At 39.0% G+C, this 14,641-nt stretch overlaps 1 protein-coding gene across 1 annotated transcript in view; it reads left to right on the forward strand.

Annotated features, from left to right (window-relative positions):
* Nucleotides 1-434: 434 nt before the first annotated feature.
* INTS2 (integrator complex subunit 2) overlaps nt 435-14,641 on the forward strand; it is a 54,392-nt gene continuing 40,185 nt past the window's right edge. The window contains exons 1-9 of the mRNA XM_068977047.1: nt 435-447; nt 1,812-2,118; nt 2,975-3,113; nt 4,758-4,860; nt 5,703-5,816; nt 7,450-7,580; nt 7,812-7,985; nt 10,575-10,801; nt 12,475-12,600. Of these exons, the coding sequence (XP_068833148.1) occupies nt 438-447; nt 1,812-2,118; nt 2,975-3,113; nt 4,758-4,860; nt 5,703-5,816; nt 7,450-7,580; nt 7,812-7,985; nt 10,575-10,801; nt 12,475-12,600 (1,331 nt within the window). The 5' untranslated portion in view covers nt 435-437. The remainder of the gene's footprint in view (nt 448-1,811; nt 2,119-2,974; nt 3,114-4,757; nt 4,861-5,702; nt 5,817-7,449; nt 7,581-7,811; nt 7,986-10,574; nt 10,802-12,474; nt 12,601-14,641) is intronic.

The raw sequence follows: 14,641 nt of genomic DNA on the forward strand, positions 1-14,641 counted from the left end.
GAATAATGCTTCAGGGTTAGATTACTTTTTAAATTCTCCTGCAAATCCCAGGATTCTAGAACTGCGGTGCTGGAAAGGCAGAAGCAGAGATGGAAAGGTGTAACTGTCTGGTTTCCATTTAGCGTTCTGGTCAACTGAACAGTGGGGCAGTTTGAACATTTTACATAACGCTGTCATTTGAATGCTACAGTAATCCGGTGATGATGACACGGCAGCGCGGAGTGGCTTAATGATTTAGCTGAAAGGATTCAGCCCGTATGCTCTGGAAATGAGACTGGAAGCAGCCTTCCAGGGTGAAGTAGCGCGAACGGAGGCGGAGGAAAGGGCGGGGCCGCGCACGCGCGCCTCTGCGTCACCACCGACGCCTCCGGGTGTCCTCTCGCAGCGAGCCTTCCTCTCAGTCCAGTACGGTGGCCGACCGGAGCCAGACGCTGGGGATGAATGAAGGTGCTGCGTGCGGGTGGAAGCAGTCTCCTCAGCTTTCCCGTCCCTGCAGTCCAGGCTCTGCCTGTGCGCGGTGTCCCCATCCAGCCCCCGTCGCACCGCCGGCCTGACTGATCCCGACGTCTGGGGTTTTTGGTGCCCAAGTCGACTCAGGGCAGAGCTGTAGGGCTGGGGAAGCCGGGTTCTCGCCTAGGCCCAACCTCAGACCGCGCTCTCGATTTCTACCGCGCCCCGCCCGTAGGGCTCGGAATCCGGGTGGGGTCCCGGGAGGCCGGAGGGTAGACCTGAAGGTATGAGGCTCCCGCTTCTAAGGCCTCAGAGCGTTTCGGGGTCCGTGTCCGCCACCGGCCCGACTTTTCTCCAGCGGAGGGACTGGTTGGTTCACGTTACGCCCGGGGGCGAGACCTATGAGCGCTCAGGTCTCCTCGCCTCTGCTCTCTCAGCCCGCCCCTCTGTTAAAAGGCCAGCTCCTCTTGCTGAAAAGCAGAACGTTTCTGCCCACGGCTCTTGTTACGCATGATTCTGCTAGTCTGTGGGTCTCTGAGGGGATGGCTTTGGCTACCAGTTTTTTGTTTCTGATTGCTCTTGAGAAGTGTTCAAGTGGGATTCAGCTTTCTCCTCTCTGCTAGGAGCTAATTGCACCTCCGCAGCTGTTTTCTTTTCTCTTTTTTTAAACCTAGTAACAGGGGATATAGGATAGAGTTCTGGTCTCCAGAGCTTTGAAGCTGGCATAGCTTCTGGCTGGTGAGGCAGTTTACCAGTGCATCTGCCAACCCGTGGAGGGTGGGAAGGAGAACCTAACAGTCCTTTACATGTTCTGGGTAGGCATGCGAAACTAAAGAGGTATTGAAGATGAGCATTCTTAGTGATGCTGTTCTTTTACTTTGGATTGTGGCCCTCAGATGACTGCTGTAGTGGAGAAGGTGTTGCACTGGAATTTAGTAGAGGAGGGTTCAGCTTTAGATTTTGCCGCCGACTAGTAATACTCCTCTGGGCCTGTTACTTAAACTCTCTGGCTTTCCTATTCTTTCTCTGCAAAATGAGAGTATTAGAACAAGATCCCTGAGGCTGAAAGACGTTAGTATACTGTTTTCTTTCTCATTTTCCAGATGGCAGAAGAAACACAGGGAGTCAGTAATTGTGCCAGGAATATTGCCAACATATAAGATAAACCACATTTTTCAGAGTTTTTAAAAAGAGGGGCATTCGTATATGTGCAGTTATACCCCTACTTTCTTTGCTTTTTTTAAAAAAATTATTTTTTATTGAAGGATTTATAAGTATTGCATTTACTGTAAGACTTTACAATATTGCATTGGTTTCTACCAAACATCATCGTTTTTTCTTTTTCTTTTTTTAACCACTAGGATCAACAGTGATAATGACCGAGTGTACAAGCCTTCAGTTTGTCAGTCCTTTTGCTTTTGAGGCAATGCAGAAGGTGGATGTTGTTCGTTTGGCATCTTTAAGTGATCCGGAGTTGAGACTTCTCCTGCCCTGCTTGGTGCGGATGGCGCTTTGTGCACCTGCTGACCAGAGCCAAAGCTGGGCTCAGGATAAAAAACTCATCCTTCGTCTTCTCTCTGGAGTGGAAGCTGTCAATTCTATTGTTGCATTGCTGTCTGTGGACTTTCATGCTTTAGAACAGGATGCCAGCAAAGAGCAACAGCTTAGGTAATAAATACTGTATAATATGTGGATTGGTATTTACTTGGATATGCTAAAAAAAAAAGGAAATCAAAATTTTTTGGAGCTTTTTAGGACTTCTTATTGCAGTGCATTCTTCCAAAAAAGAGAAGATTGGGACTCTAAACTTTGGAGAGCATTTTTTAAAGTTATTTTTTATTTATAATTAAAATTCTAGGATCATTTGAATTCTCTATTGTGAAATGTGCTGAAAACCTTGGCTGTATATACATTTGTATTCAGGCCTTCCCTGATGGCTCAGACGGTAGAGTCTGCTTGCCAGTGGAGGAGATGCCAGTTCAACCCCTGGGTCTAGAAAGTCCCCTGGAGACAGGTGGCAACCCACTCCAGTATTCTTGCCTGGGAAATCCCATGGACAGAGAAGCTTGGTGGGCTACAGTCCATGATGTTGCAAAAATAGCCTGAGCTGACTTATGTATATATGCAGGCTAAAATGATTAGGCCAGTTGCTCTCAGTGGGAAGTGGATAGAGTGTTTCCCTAGAGCAAAAGGATTTATTGGAGTCTCCTAGGAGGCTTGTTAAGCTTACATTGAGTTCCCCAAATTCGAGGCATGCTTTGTCCTTCCTTGCCCATTGTGAATCCAGTTGTGAGCCACTGTTATTAATGGAAGTGGGTGTTAACCTGTCAGTTGTGATTGGAGTCTTTACACAGTTGTGATTGTCTCTGAAATAGACAATATAGTATTCAGAAGTAATATTCATGAAATATATCAAAAGAATTCATACATTCTTTTGTAGATTATTTCTATAAAAGATAGTTTTTATGCTTTTATTTCTATGCCAGTGTTCTCATAATTGTTTTACATGTGTGTACTTTATTAGGCATAAACTTGGAGGAGGCAGTGGAGAGAGCATCCTGGTATCACAGCTTCAGCATGGACTGACTTTAGAGTTTGAACACAGTGATTCACCTCGTCGATTGCGTCTTGTGCTTAGTGAACTGTTGGCGATTATGAACAAGGTGCATTTATTTAAATCACAGCTCAAAATGTGCATGATTTGATGTCTACACATAAAAGATAGAAACAGGCTGTACTTCCCTGGTGGTCCAGTGGTTACGAATCTGCCTTCCAGTGCAGGGGAAGTTTGATTCCAGGTCAGGGAACTAAGATCCCAAATGGCAAGGGCAACTAAGCCCCTGTACTGCAACTGTGACCTGATGCAGTCAAAAAAGAAAAGAAAAGGTAGAAACAGGCAGGAAGGCAGGCAACTTGCATCCTCTTGGACACGTATCCTATTTGTTAATCAAGTGGCTTCCTTTCAAAGGCTTGAACGGATATTAAGTGCCTCCTTTTCAAGGCTGTTTTATAATTGCTGTTTTCTCTCATTATGTCTACTCTGCATTCTGTATCATAAGGTTTTTTTTTTTTCTATATGGAGTCTATGACTTCTTAATAGAATACATAGCTCAAGACTTATAAATCACCAAAGTTGATAATATCTCTATAAGATAGGATTTCCCACAGTAAATATGTGCAGTATGTACGTGATTCTTCACAATATGTGTGACTCCTTTAGATACTGAATGAATTACATACATCCTACATAACAGTGAGTGGGGAATATTGAGGCTGAATTGGATGTGGGATATTTGGCTAGCCTCACTCACTAGATGACTGAATTGTTTCTGTGTAGTAATGAAGGTTATTCAGCCTCTTGTCTCAGCAAAAAGATAAGTTGCTTTGTTTATTTTTATTGAAGATTTTCAGTATTTTATTTCAGGTGTACATAGATTAGGTCATGGACTTTGGGTGATGATGGTTAACTGAAAATCTGAATTTTAAATTTGTGAATGTCAGGTGTTATCATGCAAATTGGATCTTGATATTAAGGCGTCTTATATGAGATGAGGCTCAGAATTTGAGAAACAGATGTTTTTTACTTTGAGAATCTCAAGGTCAGTTACTTTATAATAAAGTTTAATTTTATAAACTCTGGACCAATAAAAACCTAAATTCTGTTTCCAGAGAAAATACTGATACGGGAGAGATTTGTTTAGTTCTAGATAGTTTTTAAGATATGTTATAAATCTTAATTTTTTTCCCTATTACAAAGTTATTTACCTCAACTCTTTTCCTCTGTACTCAACTCTTTAATTTTTTCTTTTTCAGTTTCTTTTTCTTATTCTTTTTATTGTGCCATGTGACTTGTGTGATCTTAGTTCCCCGAATAGGGGCTGAACCTGGGCCCTTGATAGTGAAAGAATTAAATCCTTACCACTGGACTTCCAGGGAATTCCTGATAATCTTTAATTTTAACTAATATTTTCCTATATCTTTTTATTAATGGCTGTAATGAAATAAGTGACCTAGGTAGCATTCCTAGATCACATCTTTGGCTTGTCTTTAACTCCAGATGTCTCCAAATATTTATATAGAAATAAATTAATGACTCATATATTGCATGTCTGGAATAGTAATGTGACTGACTAATTGTGGTTAAATTGGTACAAATTCATCCACTCCTGCATATTCTTCTACAGTATATTAATGGCTATTAAGAGACATAGTCTATAAGCTCAACAAAGAATTGCAAGCATAGCAAGGGATCCAATTCATTACCTGAAATTAAGAGAGCTCATCATTTTTCTTTCTTTCTTTTTAAGGTGTCTGAGTCCAGTGGAGAATTTTTTTTTAAATCATCTGAGCTATTTGAGAGTCCAGTCTACTTGGAGGAAGCTGCAGATGTACTTTGTATTTTACAAGCAGGTACTGTAATGAATGCTAAGACATATTTCAGATGCACGTAAATGTTCCTGTTAAGCGATAACTGTGTAACTTCTTAACCTGGAATATTGTGTTATTTGAAAGTTCACCTAATTAAGAATATACCTTAAAAGTTTAGGTCAAAAGGACTAATAGTAGCACAATGATTAAATAAATTATATTATTTCCATAATAGAGTGTACTCTGCTGCTATTAAAATGGTGTATATTTGAAGAACTTTAATCATTTTGGAAAATGTTCACAATATATGTTAAATGAAAAAAGCAGGTGGCAAAAGGGTAAGTAGAATAAAATCCTAGTTTTGTTAAAAGTACAGTGATACTCATAGGGGAATTAAAATCAGATCTTGCAAATTACTAACTTTGAGTGATGGGATTAGAGCTGATTTTATTTTTATTCTTTGTGCTTTTTCTATTTTCTGGGTTCTTTATAACAAGTGTGCATGATCAGAATGAAAAGATAGAAGACAGAAATGCAGAGAAACTTTTCATGAAAGTAACTTTTTGAACTAACACCGCCCACCGCAGCAGTGATGACAGTGTTCTGTGTAGTGTGTTCAGTACAGTGGCCACTAGCCACATGTAGTTTTGGAGTACTTGAAATGTGGCAAGTGTGACTGAGGAGCGGAACTATCTTTTTCTTAATTTAAATAATCACATGTGGCTAGTGGCTGCCCTACTGGACAAGTCAGCTTGAGAGTGTGAAAAGAAAGTACCTTAATTTAATTGCTTTTAAATATCATTGGTGAAATGTCAAAGATGTTTGATGGATAATACAATGAAATGTTACTTCTTAGTAATAACACTGATTTTGTTTTCTTATAGAGCTCCCTTCCCTGCTTCCTATAGTTGATGTAGCTGAAGCCTTGCTCCATGTTAGAAACGGTGCCTGGTTCTTGTGTCTGCTGGTGGCCAATGTTCCTGATAGTTTTAATGAAGGTAAATGCAATTTTAAAGTGGAATATTGGGGACTTCCCTGGTGGTCCAGTGGTTAAGACTCCATGCTTCCAGGAGAGAGGGTGTGGGTTCGATCCCTGGTCAGGGAACCACAATCTCACTTGCTGGGCAGCATAGCCAAAAACAAAAGAAATAAAAATAAAACAACAGCAATAACAAAAAGGGATATTGAAGAGATTTGCTTGGGCCTGTGTGGGACCTATTTTTTGAGCTAAGAAGAAACATTTATAAGGTTTTATCTGAAATTTTATTTTTTGAAAATTTATTAGTGAATGCTGTAGAAATGGGCTTTCCAGGTGGCTTTTTGGTAAAGAATCTGCCTGCCAGTGCAGGAGATGCAGGTTCGATCCCTGGGTTGGGAAGATCCCCTGGAGAATGAAATGGCAACCCACTCCAGTATTCTTGCCTGGAAAATCCCATGGACAGAGGAGCCTGGCAGTACACGGGGTTGCAAAGAGTTGGACACAACTTAGTCACTAAACAGTAAACAATTGTAGAAATACTGAGTTTAGAGAATTCAAAATTGTTTGGAAATTACAAATGTAAATACAGTGAGGATGCAGCATTTTTTGTTTGCATTTGTCACCAGTGCTATAATAGGGAAGTAAAAAATATTACAGACATAGAAGCTATAATTTCTGTACTCATTGAACAAAGGGGAGAGGACATTTATCTGTGAAATAGCCAGAGGGCAACATGAGATATATGGATCAGAAATACCAGCGATCAGACTTCCATATTTTAGCCTTATTGCTATCAGCTTGCAGAAAAGTATAGGGTAGAAACTGCGAAAAATCAACTAAAATTTTCACCTGTGTTTCAAACTGCTAGTGGCTGAAGATTGTGGTTTGGGTCTGAGTGATATAAAAATTACATTTATTGAGCAAGATGTTTTGTGAATTGAGAGTCGAGGAGAAAAAAGCGCTAGATCTGGGGTTCATAATTTCTGGCTTTGTGACTCTTTGTGTGATCTCCATCAAGGTACTTAACTTCTTATTTGTAAAATGGAAGTATTAATATTATTTTCTTTTTGTTTCTAAGAGATTTACTGACTATTCCATGAAGGTTTAGGTTGACATTTTCTTTTAGCTCTTTGAAGATGTTATCCTCTTGGCTGTGGTCATTTTTATCTCTGTTCCTCTGTATATTTCTTTTTTCTCTCTGGCTACTTTTATTTATTCATTTTTTTATCCTTTCTGGCTACTTTTAAGATTTTTTTTTCTTCATCACTGGTTTTCAGAGATTGGATTATTATATATCTTGTTACGGTTTTGTGTTTCTCTTGCTTGGGTTTCACTGATTTTCTAGGTTTATAGTTTTCATCAAATTTGGAAAAATGTCTTCAAATGTATGTGTGTCTTTCATTCCCTTTCTCTTTCTGAGACTCTAATTACAAGTATGTTGAACTACTTGATGTTCCATGGATCACTTCATTTTTTGAGACTCTTCACTGTGCTGGATTTTAACCAGTTTCTATTGCTATGCTTTCAAGTTTCCTGATCCTTTCCTGCTGTAATATCTAATTTGTGTAAATGAATGATTCCCAAGGCTGAAAACATTGATTCTGACATCTTACTTAAAAAGCTTAAAGTAACAGAGGCTACTAAATGTTCAGTTTGTAGGGGCCTGATCAAAAATGGAGAACGACAAGATGAAGAGAGCCTTGGAGGAAGGCGGAGGACGGATGCTTTACGCTTCTTATGTAAAATGAATCCTTCTCAGGCCCTGAAGGTCCGAGGCATGGTGGTAAGAGATCTTACTATTTTTATGAGACCAAAGCCTTTATATTAGGACCAGGAACTTTTTTTTTGAATCTTGCAGAGATTTGGAATTATATACCGGATATATTACCTTTTTCTCTAGATTTTTGTGCTTTGTGCTGTGTCTTTCCCTAAACTTTAGATGCTTCAGATTCTGGATAATCCTGGCCCTTCTCCTTATGATCCTGAGTTCAGTTTGTTTTCTTTGCTTTGTTAGGTGGAAGAATGTCACTTGCCAGGTCTCGGAGTGGCTTTGACATTGGATCATACTAAAAACGAAGCTAGTGAAGATGGAGTGAGTGACTTGGTTTGTTTTGTTAGTGGTTTGCTTCTTGGAACAAATGCGAAAGTCCGGACCTGGTTTGGAACTTTTATCCGAAATGGACAGCAGGTGAGGGAGAAATATGTGTTTAGGCCAAGGATCAAGCTATGTTAGTAGGTAGTAAAGGAGGAAGAAACACTTTTAGAATGATGCCATTAGGCCAGTGGCTCTCAGACTTCTTAGTCTCAGGACTTCCTGAGATTGTACAATAAATCATTGAGGACACAAAGCGCTTTTGTGTTGGCCGTTATCTGTTGATATTTACCATACTAGAATTGAAAACTGAAATTTTTGAAATATTTATTTAATTCACTTAAAAATAAGCCTAATCTTATTAAATGTGACATTTTTTAATAGAAAATTAATTTTTTTGCAAAAGAAAAGTTTACCGAGAAGAGTGATATCATTGTACTTTTTTGTAAATCTCTTTAACGTCTGGCTTAATAGAAGCCTTCAGAAAAACTGCACTATATACTTGTGGGAAAATGAGTAAAAAAGGTCTATAATGTTGAGATATTCTGACTTTCTGGACCTCCTGGAAGTATTGGTCATCTCCAGGTTTCCAGGTCAGACACACGAGAACTGCTATATTAGATCATCACCATAAGTTGTTCATATATATATACACACATGTGTAAATTATTGTGGTAAAATATATATAACATAAAACTTACCATTTGAATCCTTGTCTGAGTGCACAGTTCAGTGGCATTAATTACATTTACTGTATTCTGCAGCCATCACTACTGTTCATTTTCAGAACTCTTTCATCATCTGAAGAAACTCTCTACCAATTAAGCAATAATTTCCCATTCCCCCTTCCTCCCAGTGTTGGGTAATCTCTCTCCTACTTTCTGTGTCTATGAATTTGCCCATTCTAGATGCCTCGTGAACGTGGAATCATACAATATTTCTCATTTTGCGTTTGGCTTCTTTTTACTTGGCACAGTGTTTTCAGGGTTCATGCATGTTATGGCAAGTGTCAGAATTTCCCTCCTTTCTAAGCCTAATATTGTATTGTGTGTATCTGCTACATGTATCCCTTTGTTGATGAATATATATTATATTTTACAAGAGTTTTTAACTTGCAAAATATTGTACTTTTTCGAAAACATCTCATGATAACTGAATAGAGTTCTGTCCCTACACAGGAACTAATGCAGAATGGTTTTTAACTTGTTGAGGTCCGTGAACTTCACAGTAGCAGGTGTACTGCTTAGATCCTTCTACAGTCTGTTTTTTTATGCCATTAATTCACCATACTTTTCTTTATCCAAGTTCTTCTTTACTTATAATCCATTTGAAAACTAATTTTAAATTTTGCAAGAGGTTGACATTTTTTGTGTACCTTGTATATTTCAGGCATTGTGCTAAGCTCTTGGTATAAGCCTCTCATTTGTAATTGTTCTTTGTGTCTAATATTGTTATTGAAACAAATTTTACCATATTTTACTCTGAAACTCTCTAACACCTTTTCCTGAGCCCTTTGTGGTTTAGAAATGCTTTCATATTTATCATCTTTGTTAGTTCATTCATCTAACAGATATTGAGTGCTTGCTATATGTCAGGCATAATAAGTCAGGCCCTCCTGAGTACGAGATGACTAGATGTTGTCCCTGCCTGAAGAGCTGTGGTGGTGACAGGCTTGTAAACTCCTAACTCCAGCAGTCCTGGGAATTAAATATTATTAATAAAACATTAGTTTCCTTCTCATTTAAGGAAATTGGGGCTCAGAGAGGTTAACTTATGTATCTAAACGTACATAGTTAGATAATAGCAGGGCTGTTGTTTAAATCCAAGCCCCAAATCTGAGCACTTTGTACTTAAGACTCCACTAGTCTTTATGTGTTTGAAAGCATCATTTACATGATATTTTACATTTCAAATCATCATTTATTTAGTGTGTTCTGTACAACCTGTCCAAATTAGGGTGAATAGTATTAGTGTTAGTTGATGAGTTGTGTCTCACTTTTTGCAACTCCATGGACTGTAGCCTGCCAGGCCTCTGTTCAAGGATTTCCCAGGCAAGAATACTGGAGTGGGAAGCCATTCTCTTCTCCACAGAGTCTTCCCGACCCAGGGATTGAATCTGGGTCTCTTGGATTGCAGGCAGATTCTTTATTGTCTGAGCCACCAGGGAAGCCAAGGGTGAGTAGAGTATTCGTCAAATGAACCAGTGAGTTTGCGCGATGGATTAAAATTATATTCTGCAGTTATGACAGCCTCCTTAAATGGATCAGGGCTTCCCTGATAGCTCAGTTGGTAGAGAATCCATCTGCAATGCAAGAGACACTGGTTCATTTCATGGGTTGGGAATATCCACTGGAGAAGGGATAGGCTACCCACTCCAGGATTCTCGGGCTTCCCTTGTGGCTCAGCTGGTAAAGAATCTGCGTGCAGTATGGGAGACCTGGGTTTGGTCCCTGGGTTGGGAAGATCCCCTGGAGAAGGGAAAAGCTATCCACTCCAATATTCTGGGCTGGAGAATTCCATGGACTGTATAGTCTTTGGGGTCGCAAAGAATCGGACACGACTGAGCGACTTTCAGTTTCAAATGGATCATTTACAGGTGTCTAACTGGAGAGTTTTGTTTGAACTTCCTTTTGACTTAGTAAGTTCTCCTTGCTTTCTTCCTTTTGTGGTACATGTTTCCTACAGAGAAAAAGAGAGACCAGTAGTTCTGTCCTTTGGCAAATGAGAAGGCAGCTTCTTCTGGAGTTGATGGGCATTCTTCCCACAGTAAGAAGTACCCGCATTGCGGAAGAAGCTGATGTGGAGATGGAGCCCAATGTGTCTGTGTATTCGGGGCTGAAAGAAGAGCATGTTGTGAAAGCCAGTGCACTCTTACGTCTGTACTGTGCTTTGATGGGGATCGCTGGACTCAAGTATTCAATAATTTGATCTTTTACCTTTTTGTCATTTTACTTTCTTGTTTCTAATCCCAAGAAAGTGAGCCATAGGCCCTTTATTCAGAGGATTTGGGTTTTCTGTTGGGCTCAGGTAGTAAGTTGACCTATGTCAAGAAGAAAGTCCCAAGGCAGAACTTTCCTAGTTGGGATGTATGCATCTGTTTTTGTCTGATTGTAAATAGAATTATATAAATATGGGAGGAGGCAGAGCAGTTTAAGAAACCTATGACTTGCCCACAGCTTGACATGACGGTATGAATGATCTGAGAGGGATCCTTTATGTAAGCCATACAGCTAGCTGAAGTAAATCTGTCCTGTTTCCTTTTACAGCTGAGATCTTAGATTGTTCAAAGTTGATCTGTAATTACTTAGCACAAGATTTCTTAGACACAGTACTATTTCTTGATTAATGTCCTCAACTGTTATACATATAGTCCTCACTTTTCATGACCCCGACACATATGAGTTTCAGTTAACATACTTTAGTCAAATAACACTGCTTCCTCAACAAGTAATGTATCAGTTGCTGTGAGTCATTTGCCAAGTTCTTATTTATTATCATTAACCAAAGTACAAAGTTTACTGAAAACTTTTAAGCCACATGTCACTATATGGAGGCACATTGTGATTAGTGACCAGTCATAGGATTTCTTTTAAAATCTGTTGGCAACTGGTCCATAGACCGCAAACAGACAGCAAACAGACAGCAAAGCTGGGTAGTAGTGCTGCCCCCTCATCTCTCTGAATAAACCCATGTGGTATTTTGCAAAATCGAATAATTGAAAGAGGGAATTGGCCAATAACAATGAACGTGTAGCAAAGAAAAAGTGGTTAACAGCAGAAGTGACATTGGAACCAAACATAAATAGAAGAAATAGTTGACTGAGAATGTTGACGTTTGAGAGACCCTAGGTATGATAGCCAGATGAATTTCGTGAAGGGGAACTTGAGGGAAGTCATTGGGACCAAAAGGATGAAGACCTCCAGAAGACTGATGCTGGCAAAAATGTTTGCATTATAGGAACTCAGATATTTCATGATTGAGAGTACACAGGATGAAATGTTGGAAGCTGATCCAAACTTAGAAGGGAAGGGTATGATAATTCATCAAGGCCTAGAGAAGATGCTCACTCTATAATTTATACAATGAGAAAATGGCAAGGGCTGTTTAAAACTACCCTTGATAAACTTATAAAGACAACACTGGAGAATTCCTGATGTTTCTAATATATTCAATTATAGAATGCTATATAAATATTAGTTTAACTGTTTTAAAAAGTTTCCTTAGGCATTATAACCAACAGAGTTTGTAATGTCTTGACAGAAATTTTAAAGGTAATGGAACGATTGTAATTTTCCCCACTGATTATTAAGACCGTGATGCAGTTTCAGCTTGCATGGTTATTTTTGTAGTCGCACACTACCATGCAAAGTGAGGACTACCTGTATTTGTGTCTGAGGAAGAGCACTGGTTGCAAACTCAGCAGTTTTGCTTTTGACATCTTAAGATATTAAAGATTTTATAAATAGTGAGGTATCATTCCAAAGCTTAGGATTTGTATCTGAAAGGTTGAACTGTTGAGAAGTCCCCTCTTCTTCCTTCTCTCCACTGAAAAAAACGAAAACCTAATAGTGGATTCCTTTTTTAGACCAACTGAGGAAGAAGCTGAGCAATTACTGCAGTTGATGACCAGCCGTCCTCCTGCGACACCGGCTGGGGTTCGCTTCGTTTCACTCTCCTTTTGTATGCTGCTGGCCTTTTCTACGCTTGTCAGGTACCCAACTGTATACTTGTTCTATTTTCCCAAGGTCTGCTTTTGTTTATTTATTAAAACAATATACAGAATTAACTAACTTACTGCAAAAGTGATCTAGGTATGGACATTGCTTTATCATTTAATAGAAAGGTATTAATAGCATCTCCTGTATGCCAGTTCTTTTGTTTGTCTTTATCAAAGTTTCATATACATATATTTAAGGGATTCAAAGTAGCTCTTCAAGATTTGAGACAAATGGTAGTCCTGATTCCCTTTTGCCCTGTTTTTCACTTCCCTAGAGGCGGCAGCTTTCAGTTCTTTTAGGTGATTCTTTTGGTTTTTGACTCCCACATCTTTATTACTGTTTATATTTGCTACATCATGATTTTTTTGTTTTAGGAGTATTTGTTGATGTCCCACTATGAGAATGAGAAATTAGTTCTCCTTCTCTCTGTCCTCAACCTTCTCTGTGTCCTTCGTATCTCTCCATTCTCCCTGTACATAAGTTGTTATTATTTTGCTTTGATCAGTACATTATTGTTTAAGTTACACTCTTGGGAGCTCAGCCAAGTAGATGATTACTTTTCTTTTGCAAAACTGGTTTTTCCATTAAGAATTGTCCTGTTTGCTTTTGTTCTTTGTTTTTCATTTGCTTGGTGTTTTATGTACTTAGATTAATGCAGTTTCAAACTCTCTGCCAATCTAATCCTCCTCTCAAGATGTTCAGGCTCATTAGTTATTCCATTGGTTTCATTTTCTTGAGGCAGTCTGTCCTGAAGCGTTTTGACCCCCTTGCATCTGAACTGGTTGCCTCTGCCCCGGATACACAGCTCTCATCCTGGAATTGCGTTTCACTATTATTCTGGGGACTCGCTTTAACTCTTCTTTTTTGGGTCTCCTATTTCCTGCATCTTATGTCTCCATCTTTTTTCATTTGCTCCCTCATTTTGCTTCTTTAGAGTGGGTGTGTAGGAGGTAAATTATTTAGATTAATTAAATTATTTAGATTATTAAATTATTTAGGCTATTTCTGAAAATGTCTTTATTCTGCTTTAACACTTGGTTGATAGTTTGATGGGGTATACCGTTCTAAGTTGGAAATAATTTCCTTTGAGAATTTTGAAAGTCTTGCTGTATTGTCTTCTAACTTCCAGTGTTACCATTGAGGAATCTGGTAACATTCTGATTCCTGGTCCTTTTTTGTGGCTTGTTTTTTTAAAATATGGGAACATGAAGGATTAACTTTTTGTTCCTAGGGTTTTGAAATTTTTTGGTGATGTGCTTTTGTATGGGTCTGTTTTTGTCCTTTCTCCTAGGTATTTCTACCTTTTCAACCTGGGAACTCACATTGTTCAGTTCTAGGAAATATCTGTGAATGGATTTGCCTTTCACATTGGTTTCTCTGAAACCTCCTCTTGTTTTGATATTGGGCTTCCTGTAGTGATTATCTTATTTTCTTATTCTTTCTTACTTTCCTTATCTTTGTTTTGTTCTGCTTTTTAAAAAAACAGCATTATTGAGACACAGTTTCAGTTCAGTTCAGTTGCTCAGTCATGCCCAACTCCTTGCAACCCCTTGAGCGCCAGGCCTCCCTGTCCAATACCAACTCCTGGAGCCCACCCAAACTCATGTCCATTGAGTCGGTGATGCCATCCAACCATCTCATCCTCTGTCATCCCCTTCTCCTGCCCTCAGTCTTTCCCAGCATCAGGGTCTTTTCAAATGAGTCAGCTCTTTGCATCAGGTGGCCAAAGTATTGGAGTTTCAGCTTCAACATCAGACCTTCCAATGAACACCCAGTACTGATCTCCTTTAGGAGACAGTTTACATACCATAAAATCCACCCAGTTTAAAGTGTACAATTTAATAGTTGTTAGTATATTTACAAGGTAGTACAGCCATTACCACAGTATAATTTTAGAACATTTCAATCACTTCACAAAGATTCTGCTCATATTACCTTGTAGGATTTTTTTCTCAACCTTGTCTTCTATTTAGTTTTTAACTTCTAAGAGCTCATTTTTATTCTTATTTCTTCTTTATAGTGTCTGATGCTTCA

This window comes from Capricornis sumatraensis, chromosome 8 (genome assembly GCF_032405125.1).
Source record: "Capricornis sumatraensis isolate serow.1 chromosome 8, serow.2, whole genome shotgun sequence".
Taxonomy (NCBI): Eukaryota; Metazoa; Chordata; class Mammalia; order Artiodactyla; family Bovidae; genus Capricornis; species Capricornis sumatraensis.